This window comes from Apaloderma vittatum, unplaced genomic scaffold, assembly GCF_000703405.1.
Source record: "Apaloderma vittatum isolate BGI_N311 unplaced genomic scaffold, ASM70340v1 scaffold2761, whole genome shotgun sequence".
Taxonomy (NCBI): Eukaryota; Metazoa; Chordata; class Aves; order Trogoniformes; family Trogonidae; genus Apaloderma; species Apaloderma vittatum.
The window spans coordinates 1-21563 of record NW_009699404.1 but is presented as its reverse complement, the minus strand read 5'-3'; the positions used below and the strand labels follow the sequence as shown (position 1 = coordinate 21563).

The 21563-nt window shown below is 38.3% G+C and overlaps 1 protein-coding gene across 1 annotated transcript; it reads right to left on the bottom strand.

Moving 5' to 3' along the window:
- Positions 1–11521: 11521 nt before the first annotated feature.
- LOC104280628 (cadherin-18-like) lies at positions 11522–21074 on the bottom strand (the record flags this gene model as incomplete). Its single annotated transcript, XM_009878335.1, has 3 exons — positions 11522–12012; positions 13566–13817; positions 20990–21074. Coding segments are annotated over 3 exons (828 nt in total), but the record flags the coding sequence as incomplete, so codon positions are not given.
- Positions 21075–21563: the final 489 nt, after the last annotated feature.

The window sequence follows — 21563 nt, the reverse complement described above, 5'->3', positions numbered from 1 at the left end:
CATATTGAAGAGTCCTAACTTTTACAGTCTCCTGAGATGAGGGCTATTCCCTGTCTTTGAACGTTGTTCTCGATTTCTGTGTTTTCCTATTTTCCTGAGTAGCTGGGTTTTCAAAGTAGCATTAATGACACTTTCTAATTGGTTTTCTATTATTATATAGTAATTCTTAACACCAGATTTATACATGTTGGTTTTGATGACTGCTTAGCAGGTATTTAGGCAGAAGCAGTAACTCTAAATATCCTCCCTGAGTAACAGCAATTTACTCGGAGCTCACCTGCACAGGTGCATTTTGGGCTGGTTTTGCATTTGCTCATTACCTTGCATTTAATTCAGTTTCATCCATAACATCAGTACATGCACTACATATCCACTGATCGCTTTGCAAATCTTCAGAGTTTGTCCTTCTAGGTTATTTTTGACTCTTCTTGAACAATTCCAGTCCTAGCATAATGCCTAAGAGTACATTTTACATTGAGACACCTTATAAAGTATTCCTGTATTTTAATTCCTCTTCTTAAATCAGTTTTTAAAATCATGTCATTAGGTTTGGTGAAGGATCTTGTCAAAACCTTACTGAAAATCCACGTGTACTAAATCAACCAGATTATCTTTATTCAAAGACTTGTTGACACCTTCAAGAAATTCTAATAGGTTAGCTTGCTACATAAACTGGATTTAGTTTTCCCACACATATCCTGCTGATTGCTGTGTCCATTTGATTCAGCTGCTCGTGGCAGTTTCTAAACACTTTTGAAGAACACTTTAAGAATAGAATGGGCAGGCTTTGACTTTTTCTAGCACTTTCACCCCAGGTTCTTAAACCACTTAACAAAAAGGGATTTTCAAAGCTGGACATTAAAGTTGAGCTCCTAAATCACCTGTTTTAAGGTTCTGGAATATGAGTAGTAATCATCATCAGGAAGCTTCAGCACCTTTTATTTTAGAATCTTTTGTTTAGTGTATATTGATATCTGGAGAAAAACTATTTCAGGCACGCGTATTTGAATGGTTCAGACTAATTAGTTACACACTGGAAGAAATAGGCATATATAAAGGTATTTTCTTATGGCGAGACAGTTAATCGATGGCAGAGATAGGAAAAGATTATTTTATGGATACATCAACATTTCTTTTTCATGGAACAGAATTTGACTTCTATTACACTAAGCTCAAGCAAGAAGTTTTCTTATGCTGTTACTCTTTGTAGCAGCAAAATATTTGGTCTTGATTCTACGTCACCGTGCGTACAAAGTACTTTTTAACCACCAAGTAAACTACGGTCCCATATGGTTATTCCTCTGTCCTGTGTGTATTGTGAAGTAATCCTTTATCATGTTTCAAAAAAACTCAAGGACTTTTGCTCATCCATAAATTTTCCATTGTAAATAGACAGAAATATTAAAACACTCAGAAGCTTCAAGTTATTTATCCTATTTCTCTCAAAAGCAATGCCATCTTTTCTCCCCCTTAATTAGGCTGTCTCTTGAACCTTAGCTATAAAGCATCCTCAGTTGTCCTTTATTTCTATTCATATCACTTCTGTGATCCGCTGGCTGACGGCTTTTCTCAGACTCATGAAGCTGAGGATTCTGAGGCAGCTGATGTTTACTTAGCACCGATAAGTTCAGGTCTTAATCATCCAGAAATTCTTTAGGTGGTATTTCTATATAAATAAATAGTTTTATGGGAATTCCTATTGAACAAAGCCATTCCTGTTTCTGGCCTTTAAAGTACACAAAAGTTCTGTATGCTGAAGGTCCAGCAGCATAAACTGTTAAGAGTTCTCCCTTAACAGACCTGTACTCATTCTGTATTACCGGCGGCCATTCAGAGGCCACTGAATTGTCCTCTGCTTAAAAAAAACAACTTATCCCTTACATTGTTATCTTTATATCACTTGGCCATTTTCTTGGATTTTTAACCGCAAAATCTCTTGGCTCAGGTTCCACTTCAGGAAAGTGGAAGCAACATTGCTAAACTTTAATTGCATGATGAGAGGAGGTGAGAATTTAAGCTTTATTTTACATAAATCAAACCAGACAAAAATAGAGTTACCCTATACACCCAGACAGAACAAGTTTACTTTCACGAGTTCTGTAGAAAGATATATTCAGATTTCGATAGCTGCCGAGGTATGACAGTGTCCCACTCCAATCTGGAAACACCACCAGTGATGTAGCAAGGAAGGAAACTGGAGATGAAATGCTGTGCTGAATTGTACAGCCACAGTGCTATTATCTAAAAACTGGACAGGCTAAATTACAGGACTACTTGTCAGATCCTCAAAGTCAAACCAGAAACTCAGAATATAATTAGGAGCAGACAGGAATATGGCAATCAGCCTGAGCGACTATCTCTTTGGCACTGCCATCATGCAGGTTTTCTGTACTAACACCCAAGTGAGATTATGAACAAGTTTAATGTAAAGCAGCACACATTTGGTTCTTACCATGTTTGCATTTCTCATTTCCATTTCAAATATGAACTAGTGACCTTGATTTGAAATGCTCAGTATTTCATATTAATCTTTTTAACTAAATAAATGTACCATGATTCTTTTATTTCAAAAGTCTGTCAAGAGTGGTCTGCTCCTTAGCAATACCAGTAACCATAAGGACTGCACTGTCAACAGCAACTGCGCAAGATGCAAGGAGACAGATTGACCATCACAACCTCTCACATTCAGGATGAATCCTTCCAAGTTGTGATAACGTCTGACATAAAACACCTTGTGAACAAGGAAAAGCTTTTCACTTTCAGAGGGCAAAAGTTTTCCTTTCCACAGGAACAAATCATAGCAGCATTTTCTTGGCTGTCAGAATCATGTAAAGCTCTGCAAGACACCAAGCACCCCTTCCACACACTTAGACTGGGGATGTTTCTGTCATCTGACCCGTTTTCTCACAAGATGTTCTTTCCTTCTAAAACACAACTTGGCAAGAGGCATCCTGAGTTCAAGTCTAAACTGCTGCCCAGTCACTTAACGTTCAGTTGACACACTGCAACTTGGTATGTACACATCCAAGTTATCATTTCATCGACACGACAGTTGAGAATCCAGGGTACAAGATGAATGTCCAAGCTAGCCAAAGAGTTTGTCTCTTCCTTTTCTTCTTGTAGGGATAAAGCTTAGGTAGGAAGCTGAATATAGCGTAAGGTGCACATACTGCACTTATGTTCTCTTTTGTATGATATTTATCTTGCCTTTTGTTTTCCACACAAGCTAACTAAAGTGTGAGCAATGAAATTATATGAAAGTCACCTAACTTGAAATTTGGTTTAGACATAAGAGAGCTGGAAAAGAATCAGCAGAGCTTTCTCCAGTGTATCCACTGTCCTACCCTTCCGTAGCTCTTTGCATTTCGTACAGCCACCCCTCTTCCCTTCCTTTAAGTCTTCACTTTATAACACTGGATTCAGAAATCTTGTATTTTAAACCAGAAATTCCTTAGGCATTTAATGTAATTTTCTACGTGACCCAGGACACCAGAGTCTTGGCCAATATAAATTCTTAATAACACCAAGATTGTTTAAGTTATCATAGAAGCTGATTTGAATTTCAATTATGTGCGGGAAAAAGGTAAGGAATTCAGCTGTGATAAAGTCCCTTTAAAATGTTTGCCTCAGAGTAGAAAAACAGTACATCTGGCATCAGATACCACTGGTAAGTATTTCCATTTTTCAGAGAGATGAAGTTTTATTCCTAGATTCCCCTGACATTCTTCAGATAAATCATTACACTACAGTGCTTCGAGCACCCAGCACAAAAAGGGGGCTGTAGGGGGTAGCAACATGAACCAATACAGAAGAATATAAAGTGAAAAATACATAACTCAGTGTTTTCAGGGTCGCTTAGCCCCACAGAGCTTGACATAAACCACAAATGCTGTTTTACCCAAAAATACTCATTAGGCACACAAGCAATCAGTAAAAGTTCCTTGCAAACTGTCAGGTGAGATTATGATAAATGAACAGTTAAACTGGCAGATCCCCATCTAACATCTTGCTCTGAAGTCGATCTTCCAAATCCATGATGTAGTGTTTTAAGCAGTCAGTTACTGACTGGTCCTCGCAGATTATGATAGGAAATTCTGTCCTGGACTTGGCCAAAGGACAGTCCTTCTAATTGACTTTCCATCAAGTTCAACAGAAATGACTTCATAACATTCTCAGAAAATGAGAAGAAAATGTGTCAAAGAAATTTTAATGATCCGTACTGAAACAGTAAAATATTATTTTTTTTAAAAAAAAGCAGGATAAAGGTACCTGAGGTACTTTTTTGGAAAATAAGGACGTAACTTGAGTGCTAGAGGGGCTTTTTGTTTTTTAAACAACACTACATAGGAGTGAGCTGGTGGTTTCAGATCTGCTTAAAGAGTCTGAGTTTGTGTTCCACGCAAAGATTTGAGAGGTTTACTTTGCTTTTCATTTTCCTTCTCATTGTCAGAAAACTGGATGCTGTATTCGCAGTTATGTAACTCAATTAGTTGACACTTAAAGCATACTTTGGAATCCTACATTAAAAAAATCTCAGTCCCAGGATAGACAAACCAGAACTAACAGATACCTCTTTGACAGAGATGTTCCCTTTATATGTCAGGTTTGAAACATTTTAGAGACATACTACAGAAAAAATGGTACCACAATTTCTGATTTGATGCTTTATGATAAAAACAAGTAAGAAAGAACAAGAACTTTGTCAATTTTATTATTACCAACATCATATGCAAGTGATTTGCTTTTCAGAGCTGATAATCCAATTTGTTTCATAAAGACCTTTTCAATTTAGTCTTTTTTTTAATAGCTATAGCAGCTAGAGATTAAAAAGATTTTAATCTCTCATTCATTTTCCTCCAGATTACCATTTCCCAGTTGAAAATCTATGTAGCACAAAATATTGAAACTAACTGGAAAACACAAGTTTGAATAAAAAGAGTAGATTCAAAGGGGCTGCAAGTAGTACAGAGCATGAGCTGGTTTTACTCCTTTTTGAGAAATCCAAACGCTGTCTTCATGACATAATCAGGATCTGTATATTTTCCCATACCTCTACACTTCAAGCTTAGTGTTAAATCAATAGACTTAAATTAACAAAAAATAGTTTGCTTAGTACAAGTGAACTTTGTACACAACAAGTATTTGATTTTTACCCAACCCAAATCCTGCCACGAAATCAGTTGTTAGATAAGTTGTGCTTGAGACTTCAGAGCAGGGATGAGTTTTACCTGTAGGCGCTTTTTCCCCAAACCAATTCCAGAAGATACAGAAACTAACTACTTCTAAACATGGAACATGGATATTGATTTGGATTCTAAGCAAACAATTTACAATCTTCAGAATAAAGTCAAGAGCAACGTAATTTGTTCCAAACAGTTGATGTGTGTAGGGACTGCAGCATGCCTCACCACTGGGTTCACACAGTAAGCCTGGCCACAGTGCAAAGGCTCACTCACTCCTATCCTGGCCTCTGGCAGAAGATGTGGCAGTTCAGATTTTTGATTAATTCACTGATCTTCATGCACCTTTATCGGGCCTTCCATGGAGCTCATCTCACCAGCTATTTGGACACTGAACGTGAATGATCACGAAGTCCCCTGTGAAGGTCCCAGGGGCCCCGATCTTGTTCAGGCTTGGCCAGGAATCTAACACCTTCCGAGATCTGTGTCCTAATGAAAGAATCCTAACCCCGATGTCCTTTTTCCTTCTGAAGGTTGCTTTGCTGAATGAGGATGTTTCTGCAGGTACTGACTGCACACCATCTGTAACATACTGTACTGCATACGTTTTTAGAACAAACCAAATTTAGAGGCAGCTAGCGTGGAAAGATTGTTGGATCTTCAGGACTTCCCTGATTAATTAAAGGTTGAGGAGGGTTGATGGATTTGTGAGGCATTACACAATACAAAAATGCTACAGGGAATCATGAAGCCCACTGAAGGACTCACAAGCAAAAGTTTCTAGTTTTGAAGACCCTCTGTACATACAAAGAAATAATACATTTGCCACATACTGAAGTAGTATGGACTTAAGTAACCTAAAACTTAATTTAACAATAACGTAAGAGAACACTAAGGTTTGCTAAGACAAAAAAAAAAGTTCAATGAATTCCAGATATGAAAGATGATCTAAAATCTTTATAAACAGTCTTTATAAAGTTTAAACACCTCAAATGAGGACCAAAACAAAAACCACAAAACCACCAGTTTCTTCCCTCAACTTGCATTCAGATTCAGGCTGACAATATTTGTCTAGCAAATACTATCTTACTATAATAATTTTTTTCTGGGCCTGTGCTGAGGCACATGTGGGAATTGCATAGTATGGTGGTACACAATCTAAATAGGTCTGTGGGCAATAAATTAGAGAAAGCAGGGTACTATAATAAAATTGTATTTTCATTTCCTGTCAACCCTTCGCTTTACTTCTGAATTTTATGTCAGTCTGGGAATGAAAGTCTTGCATGCATCAAGTTCCTTGTGAGCCATGGTAGCAATATTTTCTAAGATGTAATTTGTTGGTAAAGCCTGTTAACTCCTTTGAGAAAGAATGAGTGATTCCTGCGCACTTTCACTGCATGTGCCTGAGCTTGATCGTTGTGAATGTCCTTGCCTGTTTTTTCTCTTCTGTTCTGTGTCAACTCAGAACAACAACCCCGGCTGCTACCACCAATCTGTATTCATAGATGTGCAATTCCCTAACTCACTCATGTGGATAATACATTCGTCCTATAATGCTGTATTTCAGTGTCAGGACAGTGATGGTTGGAGCAGAATAGTTGCCACAAGTAAAAGTAATGAAGCATTTAGCAGTTATACTGCAGTCTGCTGCAAAGTATCTCTCGGTGTCTCTCTCTCCCTACCCATCTGTAGCAATGATTGTGTAAGACAGACTTTGAAACAGTGCCACAACTAAAGACTGCACCAGGCATTTATATCTAGTTAAAGTTACCAAAGTGTTTCTGACACTGACCTCATTAATACTGCTGTATCACATCTGATTCTTAAAGACAGAGTGTCTTTAAATAGTTTTATTTCTTTGGTGAGTATAAAACAGAGGAGTGAAGAGAAAATAACTCATTCTAGTTGTGGTGAGGAATACAATAACCCATCACCATAGCAAAGATCATACTTTATTTGAAAAATACGAATAAAAGATTTTGTCCCTTTTGTTTATTAAAAGAAAACGTAACAATTTCTATCAGTAACACTTGCATAAGGAGGTATACTTTACATTACTCTTTTGTTAAAAAAAATATATATATTTTTGGAGACTTTGGAAAAATAAGGATGGCCCAATACTTGCAACACGTTCCTAATGTTCCTTAGAATGCACTGTGCCCTGTGTATGTACTGCAAGTACAAGGTCTTAGCACTTTATAATCCACAAAGTAACCCTAAGCAGCATATTTCCATATTTTTCTCTGCATTTAGAATATTCCCTTTGTTCCCCTTTGTGTGAGTCTATGAGTTTGGTTAATTCCAGACAGGTCCAATACTTAGATTTTCTAAAGGATGATTTTATGAAGCCTTAGATCACAGAAATTCTGTAATTCCTTTTAAATACCAGTGAGAGCATTTTCACATAGACATTTTCTTGCACTATTCACAACTTAAACAACTGCATCAATTAGAATTCTAACCCAAAAATGTTTACAATTATTTTGGTTTTCTAAGAATTAGAAAAATAAAGTGCATAACAGAATGAACTTACTTTCAACTTCTTACAGTCTTCTATGCGTATCTCATAAATTGTATCACTGATAAACAAATTAATTTGTTTTCAGTGTATGAATCTTAGTCTAATTCCAGTTGAATTTAAGCTCTTCCTTGTCTTTAAAGTGTATGAAATTACATTTCTGACTGTTTTTACGTTGACAATATATTTTCACATTTTAACATATACTTACACCGAGCATTTTCTCTGGTGAAGTGTGAAGATTTCAGCACAATGAGTGCCCTCACCATTACAAAAAAGAGGGTTTGTTTGAAGGAATGAGACTAATTAATTTGGTGTAAATGTACTATTAGTTGAATAGTTGTTTCAGAAATAAAATTAGTAAATTGGAAAGCCCTTAAGCACCACTTTGTATGTGCCATTTAACTTCACTCAGTATCTTCCAGTTTAAGTACAACTGGCAGTTTTCAGCATTTAGTTGTTAAGGGGTAACGATTACTATTTAGCCTGATAGGAAAATATTTGAGAGCATGAGTACCCAAAAGATCCAGGAAAGCTTTAAGCAAAGTCTACACAATCAGACTTAACCATAAATTAGGGAAGAGTTTCCCAGGATACTTACACTTGTTCAAAACAGCAACACTACAAAATGACTGGGCCCTCCATGGCATACTGTGTTTTCTTCTGGTTTAACCAATGTTAAAATATAAATTCTTAAACATAGTTTAAATTTGTCTCTAGTACACAAAGGACCAAAGGAAAAATTTGTAGGATTGGGAAAAGAAATCTGTAAACCTGATCTTTCTGCACTGTGAGGCCTTCTTCTGTGGCCCTGAAGATTTACTATTCTGCTACTCATCATGCAAGTAACACAGCACTGTGATTTGAGTTAAAAACAGTAAGCACAGCAAGCATGCAGATGTTGATCATGACAGAAAAGCACATTTGGCGATCACTGTGGGTAGGACAAACCGAACAGGACACATCGCAGCATCACAGAAGTAGCGTCTCCATAACCCTGCAGAGCTGTAAAGGACTGAGAATTCCTGGGGCTGTGGCTACGATGCACGTGCTGTGCAGCAGCAAGGAGAGCACCAGGGATGGTGGAAAGGGGATGCTTGTTTCTCCAACGTATGACCTTCTTCCCTCAGAAACGTCATCAGAAAGTGAGCGTAAGGAGTGAATATTGGCTTTATGTCACTGTACTTCTGTTGCCTTGAAGCCTGAATGTTCTATGGTGCAAATGAGGAGAAAACAATGTTGGGAACACTGCTTAAAGCACAAAATACAACTGATTTTCCCTGCTTCAGTGTAGGGCCAGAGGAAACAGACACATAACAGACAACTCTCAAAACTATAACACAACAATGAATGCAGTTTTCATGCAGATGTACTACAAAGGATTATGGTCCATGGTACTACTAATGCAGAAATACTTTCCTCTTAGCACTCTACTTGTACAATATAAAAATTTAGACGTTGGCATAAATCGAGTGCAATTTAATTGAAAGAAAATTTCTCTTCATAAAATCCTGCAATACTAGTTGCTTCATTTGGGACACAACTGAAACATATTCTAATTCTATCCCTGAAGCAGACAATATATAAAGCGTTCTCAGCTTGATTATACCCCTTACTGCATTAAAGCATCTATTTAACCTTACTCTGCAATAAGAACGCCTCTTTAAAAGCATTTCTAGAAGATTCCGTATTTGGTAAAAATAAAATAAACAAAAAACTCCAAACCCAAACACAGATTATTAAAATACCTTCAAATCACTAGTAGCATGTTTTAGTGTTTGGATTCTTTTGCCCTCTAAATTGCCTTGTGGGTTTGGATGTTGACAGAAAGGGAAACATTACAATTTTCAGGCTGCAAACACAACAATGTAACAAAATTCTGGAACTACAGTGCAACTAATACTTTGTAAAGTTTGAAAAGCTTCTCACAAAGCTACTTGCTAATTTTTCCACAAGGCTATTTAAACCAAAAGCAGTCAACTACATCTCAGGATGGAGTTCATAAAAAAGAAAAAAACCTCAAAGTAGCACTGATCAACAGTTTCGGCCATGTCTAGGACCTACTCGATAATGCAGTTAAGAAAGGAAGGCTAGTTCACCTGTGTGACTCACAGTGGGTCACCAATACAAGCTCTTCTCTACTAAGCTGAAGGTAAGCACAACCTAAAATGCAGAGAGAGGTATCTAGTGGAGTGTACAGATCTGTATCACTCCCACACCAGCCCACATAACGGGAGAAAATCAAAAAACATCAGCTCACAGCTTCTGCTTTGGACAGTTTCTCTATCAAATGCACATTGCAAGAAGTCCACTTTCCCAAGTGGAGCTACAAGAGTTGTAGAAGCAGAAGACTGTAATTGATGGTGAATCTTATGTCATGATCTTGCACAGGATATTAGGAACTCCTGGTCCTGTCCTAGTATCATCACAAGAAAGAAAACAAAAAGGTTTAAGTTGCAAACAAAACAAAGGAAAATGTAAGAAACTGCTGGGTTAGGTGTTAATCACCCTGCAAAGTTAAGCAAAACTGCTTAGCAGTTCTGCAATGCTAAAAAGTTACCCGTATAAGAAATCAATGGATTTAATCCATAGGAACCACCATAATAGTACACTCTGTCTTTTCCTCCTCTACTGGCTTAACATGTTCCTATTCCCATGATGCTTGAATTAGGGAGAAAAACACCCTTGCTCTGCTGAGATGGAAATTGAGAGAAATTAAATATCAGTAGATTGAACTAAAAAGAAAAAAAGTCATCATCATCTTACTCTCTTTGTTTCAGTACACTATCCCAATGTCTTACCAGCAGCTCTATTTTGCTTTTAGTCACACATGGACATAGAGAGACATGATTAAGAGCTCTGTGTTTTAAACTGACTGTTGTAGCTCCTGGACTCAAACCAGCAAAAGACTTGAAAAGCTTCATCCTTTGACATAAGCGAAGCACAGTGAACCAAACAACTCCACAGTTTATAAGTGGTGCCACTGTGGTTTTTATTGAAAGAGCCTACACTTCATCTGCTTCGCTGCATAAAGAGTACTTTGGACCCATTCGGTTTCAATGAATGATGTTCTTGCGAAAAGACAAAAATGAAAACCACAACACTGAAAAAAGCAGTTCCTCTAGCACACAGTAACAGAGCAGGACCAGGGCTATGGGCTAGTGCCACGTCTGAGCCAACAGCTAATAATGCCCTGCTGCTGTCAGCTGGTTATGGATGAAATTATGAAGGATGTAATGAAAGGACATCATCTCAATGCAACCTGCTAATTCAGGGAGATTAAATCATCAAAGGACCATTAATTTAAGAGCACAGGTGTGGCTCATCCCTTCTGTAAGGGAAACAGACCGTTAGCACTTCTCACGCCGACAGTAAATCTCGCTGGCTACCTCATGTTGGGATCACAAGGCCTAGAGCACAGCCAGAAATGCAACATCACAACCACCTGCAAGAGATCTGCTCCTCCATTAGCTATCTTCCTAAACAGGCATGACCATAAACTTACTGTAGCTTGGAGATGTTAAGCATATTGCAGTAAAAGTGTCATTGGTTGGCTTTTCTTTAGTATTGTTACAGATACGGTACCATGGACTTTATTGAGCAATTAAAAAATATACACAAGGGACAACAACTTCTTGTTTCTGTATTTTTCAAAATTTGACTTTCTTCCAATTGGAGAACCCAGTTTCAGCTATGAAAAGGGCACTTGTTCTACAGTAACTGCATACAACTTGCTCAGTTCCAAGTACTGTATTCATTTTTTGTTACCGCTGCTGTCCTAGTATCTCCAGTTGTTCAGGAAGTTCTGTTCTGGAAATTGCAACTAAGTTGTTCTTTCTGATTCTATTTCCCCGTAGAGTTCAGCTAGCTTCTTGAACTCAGGTCCCCAGTCTCCAAGGTAATTATAATCCTGGTCAGAGTGTGTTGTGGCTGAATCCAGAGAGCTGATAGATCCCGCTTCTGATCTATGACCCTCATAGGCATATGTCTGTAGGGAGTCATACGGGGGCACGCTGGGGTCCAGATCAGCCTCTGCCAGTCTTTGTTTAATGAACTCCTGAACGTCTATACTGTCAAGGCTGGAGGAGTGATGATGCCTGGGCAGAGGCTTCACTTCAGGTCGAACATCCCTCCGGTATTTTAGCTCCTCGGCAGCTGACGGATTCCGCAGTGCTGTGATGTCAAATGCTTCCGTGTCTTCTTCTCCACCACCCTCATCGTCATATGTCACAACGTTTTCCCGGACGTCTTCTTCTGAAATGATCAAGGGCTCCTTCTTGCTGCGTCTTAAGGTGATGAAAAGGACCACAATTGCTAAAGAGAAAACTGCAGATATTAGAGTAGGTTTAAAGTTTACATCTGAAGTAAGCAGGTATATGCTAAAGAAATAGCAGATATTAAGTCACAAATACAGAGGAGTAATATTTTCAGGCTACTACTGGTATTCGGGATCATGACATCAGGCACACGGCTGTAACAAAGGGTCACCGAATGTGTCCAATCCGGAGGAAAGTGTGCTTCTGTTCCTAACTGAGCAACGCCTTTGTTGTGCAACGTGTTGCCTGTAGACAGATTACTGTATGCCTGGAAAGCACCCATGAAATCCATGTGGCTGTGCTTTGATATAGCAACATGCCAAAATGCAACAGGCTGAGACCACATAATTAAGGGGAAAATAAATAATGCTGTACTGAAACTACAAACTTCCAATACAGCAGGGTCTTCTAAAGAGTCAGTAAAGAGCATCCTTTCAACATTTATTTTCTTTGCAGGGATTGCTGGCTTGAGCCAAGAATTAAATCTGTCAGTTAGATTATAAGGGATCTCATGAAGGGCATAAAAGGGAGTAATACTCTTTCAGTTACATGAGAAATGTGTAACTAGGGCTGGTATTTTTCAGAAGCATTGTTACGGGCTTTCGGTGACTAATTAAAATCAATATTTAGCATATATATTGAAATAAAATGTAAAAACTTATTTTTTTCTTATGAATATTCAATCTTGAATGATTAAATAGATTATTGACTAAATGTATTACTATGCATTTTTAAACAGCTTTCTGACAAGGAAGTTCTGAAACAAATAGTGAGCAAAGTAGTCTTTAGAAAATGAAGAGCCTTTGGAAAAAAGGTCCTCAAAATCTGCTATGTGTGTCACACTGCAATTCCCATTCTTTCTTGCTGTCTCTGTAAGAATGCAGAAAGGCACAAGAATAGTACAGAGATATGTATCCAGAAAGCTGTGCCTTTGTCAAGGAAAAGAAAATAAAAATAATAAAAAACCAAACTAATGGGAAATGTTCAAATTGGCCTGGGTAAAAAAAAAAAAAAAGTGTCAAGAGAGAATGCTCTTGCAATTCCATTTATCTAATGGACTCATCTTATAGTCTCATATGTCCCTTGCCCTGGTGGATTATGTTGCACATTGCTATCAACTTATTCCACAATGGTAATTAAGAAACGGCTTTTGTACACTGCTAATGGTGCTTCTCACAGTGTAATGTATTTCAAAAAGCTTTCCTCAGCTCTTTTCTATCATTTTTCACACTGTTCTAGACATAGAATTAGAGTCAGTGGCTTTTGAAATCCTTCCAAATTACAGAAAAAAGATCTGCAGTGCTAATTACTTGATAACCTCCAAAAAATAATTTCTAGTCGATTCCAGATACTTGGGAATGTACTTTAAAGGTATTTTCCCCTATTAATTTCAGTTGAACCTTTCCCCCTAATCACAGCTATGTGTTTCTAATTACCTCCTACTACCAGGCAGCCTCTGGTTCTAAAACGTTTCACACTAAAAATTTCTGCTCTGTCATATCCAGAGATCCAGTGGAAGGAGAGCACTACTTAAAGCTGAAAGTGGCTTACCAAGAAGAATGACAACACAGAGCAGGATTGCGATTAACGCCCCTGTGCTCAAGCCAGCGGAGGAGAGGAACGCTTCAGCGTGGCAAGTTCTCACTCGTCCATCTCTCTCACAAGCACACACCCTAATTGTGAGCGTACTGCTGCTGCTGAGAGGGGGCACTCCACCATCAGAAATCAAAACTGGGAGGTAATAGGTATCTTGAGTCGTTCGGCTGTATTTCCTCCGTCTTGTGAGGATACTGGCTGTATTATCTACAATATCAAAAACAGAGTAGCATTTTTATGAAGCAAGAAATGAAAAATGCTATTGATTGTTTGTTTCCCATTAAGTAGAAGCATGGGGCATTTTAAAGCTAGACAGCCCTAATCCGTGAAAATGCACAATCTAGCACTAAAATCTGTCAAGAAGTATTTGTGGCCAATGGAGGAAAAAACGGAGGCAAAGTTATTAGTATTACATAAATAAGACTATTTAAACTCCTGTGCTTTTCTTAGACTGTGAAAGAAGTTTGAGAAACGTTTTGAGCCCAGTTTGCAAGAGTTATAATCCCACACCGTGCTGTTGGCAGTATACGAACGCTTCTAAATGTGAATATCTGGAATTCTGAGATTATCTGTTGTAGAATTCATTCACAACATAAAATCTTCCCGATTTTCAGAAGACTGTTAAAAGGTCTTTAATAAGACTTTCTTGATTTACTGTTTGTAACTGGTTTTATATACTGAGTGATCTTTCAGAAAACATCTGAAAGGATAGTGGCCAAAGACTTCAGCTGTGGAGAAGTCAGGAAGAAGAAGAAAGGAAATGGAAGAGGGATGGAAAAGAGCAGATATTATGTGTTTTAAATTGGCAGAGGTTAAAGTAAGTAAGCAAAGAGGAGACGAGGACGCAAGATTTTGTCACCATTATAGAACCTACAGGTCCCTCTGCCATGTATTATAGTCCATGATAATATTAATGCTTATTACACACACACTGCAGGAGCATTTATAGGCACTAATTAGGGTAGTAAGCTGCCACCCATAGCCCTTTAAGTCCAAGAAATTAAGAGGCATAAAGAGAGTGCAGGGGAAGAAACGCTACAATAATATGAAATTATATCTTATTTTCATACCTGTAAAATTTAATTTTAACTTGTCATGAACTTGTCTCTTTAAAAGCACTGGCCCCTGAGTAAGATCCCACAGATAAAACAAGCAAAATTGAAGACAGTGGGAAATCAGAGACATATGCAGTTGCAGAGAGGCAGAGAGGGGGATTGACAAATGGGAAGAGAAACGGGAGACTGGAAGAAAAGAGCTCTCCTCTCGTACTGCTTGTCCACAATTAACAGTCACACAGCTTCCAAACTGTGGGCTTGTGGGTCTGGAGTTTTTTAATAAACAATACACGGTTGGTGGAAACGCAAAAAATTATAGGTTTCTCTTTCTACTACAAACAAACTGGAAAACTTTTTATTTTTCCTCACCACTGTATCTACAGCACTAAATGGGTTTATCACAATCTCTGGCAAGATTTAGTGCAACAGTACAGCTAGTGTGGCATATTTTACCCTTGGCTGATTACTTTCCACATAGGTATTTTAATGGACAAGTTAAGTCTTTTTGTAAACTGAATACAAACTGTTTTAAGAGGTGACTACTCTTCATGCCGTATTTCCTATCCAGCTCTGTGCCAAGTTTTAAAGCATTCATTTTAACTCACTTCTCCCAACACTTTGCTTTTGCAAATTGCCCGGCAGTGGTACTGAGACCAACTGGTAGTATAGCCCCACATCAGCACAACAGTATCATGTAACACACCTGGTAACAGGTTTCACCCAAGAAATACCCATGAGGTGGGAAGCTGTACCCTTCTGCTGAGCCAAGAACTGAGCACAGGATTCCAACGCACTGAAGTTGAGTAGCTTTTGTTCTACATCTCTCCTATTTATTTTCCTGGAAATATTCAGCATCATGAATTTGTTGCAAATTCATTAAGTTTTGCTCTTCTTGCTTGCAGCAGGTGCAAAATACTATTTTTATGTGTTTATTTATTTGCACTAGGCTCTTACGCCCTCTTTAACTTGTTCATGTAAAGGCACACTTTTGATGACCGAATCCCAAGATTCATGCCACCTTCCTCTTTAGAAGTGTGACACTAGCCAGTTATAAAGCCATTTATATTCATTCCATTTATAGAACCTTACTGAAAGCAGAATGAGATGAACGGGTAATTCTTCTGTCTGAAAAAATCTGACACAGACTACGATCATCATGTTGTGGAAATGATATTTCCACAGAGGATATAAAACATGTATGATAGAACATGCTGTTTTCCTTAAAGTTACTACACACACAACCCCAAAATAAAAAAGCAGTTTTAATAATCTGCAGAAGAGGTGATAAAAATCTACACAGTAAATTCATATTTTCTTTTGATACGGTGTTGTGGAAATGATTCCTATATCTACAGCATATAATATGCAGAAATATTTCTTTCACTTTTATAAAAAGGCTGTTATTCTTTAGCTCTTTTCCATATTGCTTAATCTGGGTTCATGAAACGTTCTAAAAATATACCCTGTTATTTTCATTAATGCTGATTTTTTCATTATCTTATTATTAAGAAACATCTTATTTCCATGTTATTCTGCAACTAGACTAGGGAGCAAAGTGTTCTCTATTCTAATTGAGTCGACTGAAAAAATCAAGCTGAATATCACGGAAATTCAGATTGTATTTATTGTATAAGGAAAACCCTCCCCTGAAGCAGACAGAGCACTGGCCAAAAGGCCGTAACTACAGACTATGTTCACCCATGCAGGACTTCCTAGACTCTGCCAGTCTAATTCTAAGATATACAGAAAAATCCTAAGTCTTATATTACAAATTTGGAACCGCTTGTTCTTTAATACATGCATGGTCTTTTATTTTTTAATTAAATGCACTGTATAAGCAACCTCAGTGATGTGTTTTCAGAACTCCTAAACAAAGCAAATAATCTTACGGATCACAAGTTACAGAGAGCTAGAGAGCTGCATATCTTTCAATTTTTTGACACATATACTGGTAGTATCAAGGGGTAATTTAAGCAGCTGTTTTATCTTTCTGCTACATAATGTTGCATAAAGCACTTTTGCTTGTTGTTTTTTAATAGTGTCTTGCCCATTTGCCACTCTCTCTATTTCTGTATGCTAGACTGCCAGTCCAAACTTCCCTAATACTGCTGGAGGATGCAGAGAAAATCTTCAGTGGTTCAAAGAGGGAAACCACCACAGAACAGAAAATGACCTTCAGCTGGTGTGCCTGTTAGCTGCCAAAGCAGTTGCAGATTGAGCTCTAGATACAGCCCAGGAGAAGAAATAAACTCAAAGATCTGGGATTAGTAGCGAATTTCAAATATGTATTTTGCATAAAAAGAAGCTAATCTTTGCAGTATATATGTAAGGTGATGACTGCTGTTTCTGCCTTTTTCCATTCAGAAAAAAAGCTTCATCATCACTTCCTCCATATGCATGAAACATGCCACTGACTTTCTAGTTGTTTAGAAACCAGTTTGGAATCGTTTTCCTTCCTTGAAACTTGTTAAAGACTGTTAGCAGAGCTCATCTCTGACTATTTGTTTTTATCCCGCAATTGCAGGTTGTTAAACAAAACAAGGATGAGAAGTGAGTATGATCTCTGGAACACCGAATGTTCACATGGCTCCGTTTTAGCATTTTCCCTGCTATTTTGTTGGTCTGGGCCAACTAGGACTGCCTTACACAACACCCAGCCACAGTCAGAGTTAATCACACGCACCAGGGACCCTTCCCAGCCGGCAGTATGGACAGGAGGGCACCAGATGTTTCTCCTCTCACTTTACTCAGTGCTTCAACATTATCCCAAGAGCTTGCAGATCCTTAAGCATCCCTCAACAGCCTCGTGCTACACACTCTGCAGGATGTAACTTCCTTTCGTGACATAGTAACGCTGCTGCTGGGCTGCAATACAACTTTCACATTATTTCATAAATTCAGAAGAGAAAAAAACCCCCACACATAATGATGTACTACTCAGTGTTCAGAGGAGGAACAAGACCAAGTACCAAGTAATGTACACAGCCTGCGTTATTAAGCTTCACTGCAAGAGCAAAGTCCTGCTTTACTTTGTGGGTTCTTTTTGTTTTTTCCCTCAGCACCAATACTGCCACAATAAACTAACATCTGAGTAGTCACCTAGAAATCCCAATGAAGTCACTGGAGGAGTGCAACACCCCCATACACACTTTTTACCACATGTACTTACCAACAGAAAGAGGAAGCAATTTCAAAGAAGTGACAGTTCTAAGGAGAATTATATTTCAAGTTACAGCAAATGAGAAGATGACAGTCTCAAAATGAAGTTAGCCAGAAATAATACTTTAAAAACCTAAGGATATGTTCAAGGACTCAGCTTAGAGCGCAAGTCCCTATAGCTAGTAAGTGACACTATATCCATGAGCTAAGCATGAATATTAACAACTATCTCTCATCCCAAATGAAAAAACTCTCAGATCTTGTACTGCTAAATCCAAAAGGTGACTGCAAGTGTTATTACCAATAACAAGAACAGTCTTCCATTTCTGCTTAACACTCTATCTGTGTTACGGTGTCTACAAGCCCCAAACTCTTTGGTTCAGCTACCTTGTCCATGTAAGCAAGAAAAACCTACAAATTTTTGTCCAAGTGCATCTTCCTGGGCCTATAACCAAAGGTGGCCCAGTATTCAGATCTGAGCTGGAAAGCGTAACCTCCTCCTTCCACCCTCTGGCATAAATCTTAAAAAGGGTGAATGACCCAGTATTACCATATAGCTGCAGAAACAGCGATGAAAAAGTGCACTGAAAAGAAAAGCACCAGATACTGAATATAATGAAGAAAAACAGAGGATTCTTGAGCAGGAATATAGCAGTAATTAAAGGATATTGAAGCACAGATCAAAAGACAAAATGGACAAACCAGACAATTTGAATGTTAAGAGTGAAAAAAATCTGAAAATAGCTATAATTAAACCATGTTTCTCTGATGCCAAACAAGGACTTGATATTTTTATACTGCACAAAATAAAAACAAATTTTAAAAAAAAGACATTTTTTCTTTTAATGTTGTATTTGCTCTTTCAATATTAAATTGTTTTTCTTGTATCACTAGCATCATAGAATTACTCACTGGTATAAGATACAATTCTAGGCAAAGAAGCAGCCAAACTCCATTTTTTTATTTTGAAAATTTGCCATGGTATATTTACGCTGTTTGTATTCTCTTGAGCAATAGGTAGATGTCTGTAGAAAGACATGTTATATGACGTATATCCAGCAGATACTGTAACAACATACACAATTATAAGCAGTCTCAAAGAAACAGTGTAAGGCTTTTCCTTCAATGCAATTTCACAAATCACAAGAAGCATGATCATAATCTTCTGGGCACTGGCATGGAAATTTTCTGTTCCCAGTATCAGCAGAGATGTTAATTCTCACTGTTACAGAGTCACGTATCGTTGCATACCTATATGTACATATAAATAAAATACTGGAAGCTAACTGAGCTCTCACGTACTCTTCTTTCTCATTAAAACTTTTAGAATATTTTACTAATGAGATTAACATTTTTACAGAGAAGGAAACTGTGTTGAAGAACTGCTTTTCCAAAGGTCACTGAGAATGAAGAATAGGAGAAAATGACTAAAGCTGCCATAATGCAGAAATCATGTCTCTAATGTTCTAGTCAGAGTAATGTTCTTGAGCACAATCCTTTGTAGGGGCATGTCAACTGCATCCTGACAGATATTTTGATGTTCTAAGTGTCCATGTTTTAATTGTTTACATTTCTTTACAAAAACTATCCGAGGATCCACTGAGAGAAGAGCTAGAGAGACATCCCCCCCCAAAATAATAAAGAAATAAAAAGACGATGATAATTAACCTTAAATAATCTTAAACTTCTCAGGATCTTAGTATGAAGCAAAAAAATCCCACAAACTGTAAGACTACAGGTGACCAAGTATGAAGGCAGATGCTGATGACCTAGGAAAGTGTTTACTAAAGGGGGAAAAACCAAGCCAAACTAAAAGTTCTATATACAAAGCTAGATTGAAAGGGAGAGGGAGGGGTCATAGACTGAGAAATTCCTCTGATACCTGAAAACAGATACAGCAGATAGACAGGGAAGACAAGTGCACAGGATAGCAACAACAGCACTAGGGCAATGAGAGCTACAGATCTGAATCTTCTAGGCCTGGAATGAAAGACTCTTTTATCTTGGTGGATTTAAACTGTCAACTTCACCCCTGAGAAGTATGACAAGAACCAGGACTCACTGGAGGTGAAAGGTCTGAATGCTAAGGGAAATCAACAACTCCAACACAGGGCAAGAAAGATCAGACTCCTTGGGGTGCACGTTGCCTCATTTCATAATCTAAACTTTCTCATACTGGGGCTGCGATTTGCAAACGTGGCCATTAGAACTTTTGAAGAACATTGAGATGACTCGTGTCTCAGGTGGATTCCAGGTTACAGATGGGAAATTCTGCACGGCTATAACACAGCAGCTCTTCACACTGAAGATGCGGCAGTTTATTAAGCCAGACTGCACACTCTATACAAGGCTTTCACCCCATTCCTCTTGCCATCATATCTGTCTTGTTACATTAAGCTTCAGATCTAATTAAAGGAAGGAGAGCATAGGAAAAACAAGGAAGCTAAGGTACGATGATAACACCATGGAAGGTGACTGCTGGAGCGCTTTGGAGGATACTCATTCATTATTCACAATTTGAGAATTCCTTTGACACTTTATGCATTACAGGCAGACACGAGAGAAAAGGAAGTGAAAAAACAGAGTAAAAACCTGTTTATAGCTTAAGGCATGTTTTAATTTTCAGCTCTGCTTATATCAGCAGTTCAACTTCTATAAATTTTCTGAGAAGTCATAACTAATTAAAACCACGAAAAATATACTGGAATGATTTGCATTTCTTGTATTTCTGAAGTTAGACCAGTTAATTTGTTTATGTGAGACTATATTGATAGGCAATTCTGTCTCATTTCTTTCCTGATAACACTTGTAAATATTCTTTTCTTTTGTGCAGTTTTCAAAGCTATTCCCAACAGGCAAAAAGCTATTGCCAATTTCCAGTTCAGAGGGTAGCAAAAATTAAAAGCAGCACAGAAGATTTTCTGGTCCTACAACATATTTATTTCAGTATGGTAACCAAACTAGAATTATTTAAATATGGAAACCAAAGACAAGGATAAGGCCAAGGCGCTTAATGCCTTCTTTGCCTCAGTCTTTGGTAACAGAAACACTTTTCCTGAGGAAAGCCAGTCCCCCAGGCCAAGAGACAGGGGCCAATGTGCACAAATCCATGGGGCTGGATGGGATTCATCCTGGAGCGCTGAGAGAGCTGGCAAGGGTGCTCACCAGGCCACTGTCCATCATTTATTCGCAGTTCTAGCTGACCAGGGATGTCCCAGCTGATTGGGAAGTCAGCCAACGTAACATCTGTCTATAAGAAGGGATAGAAGGATGATCCAGGAAATTACAGGCCTGTCGGTTTGACTTCAGTGCCAGGGAAGCTGATGGAGCAGATTATCCTCAGTTCCATTATGCAGCACATGCAGGACAACCAGCTGATCATACCCATCAGCATGGGTTTATGAAGGGCAGGTCCTGTTTAGCAAACCTGATCTCCTTCTATGACAGGGTGACCCACTTGTTGGATGAAGGAAAGGCTGTGGATGTTGTCTGCCTTGACTTTAGTAAGGCATTTGGCACTGTTGCTCACAGCATTCTCCTAGAGAAACTGACTGCTCTCACCTTGTATGGGCATATGCTTTGCCGGGTAAAAATCTGCTTAGATGGCTGAGTCCAAAGTTGTGGTCAATTGAGCTAAATCCAGTTGGCGGCTGGTCACGAGTGGTGTCCCCCAGGGCTCAGTACTGGGCCCAGTCCCATTTGGATGAAGGGATAGAGTGCAGCCTCAGTAAGTTTGCAG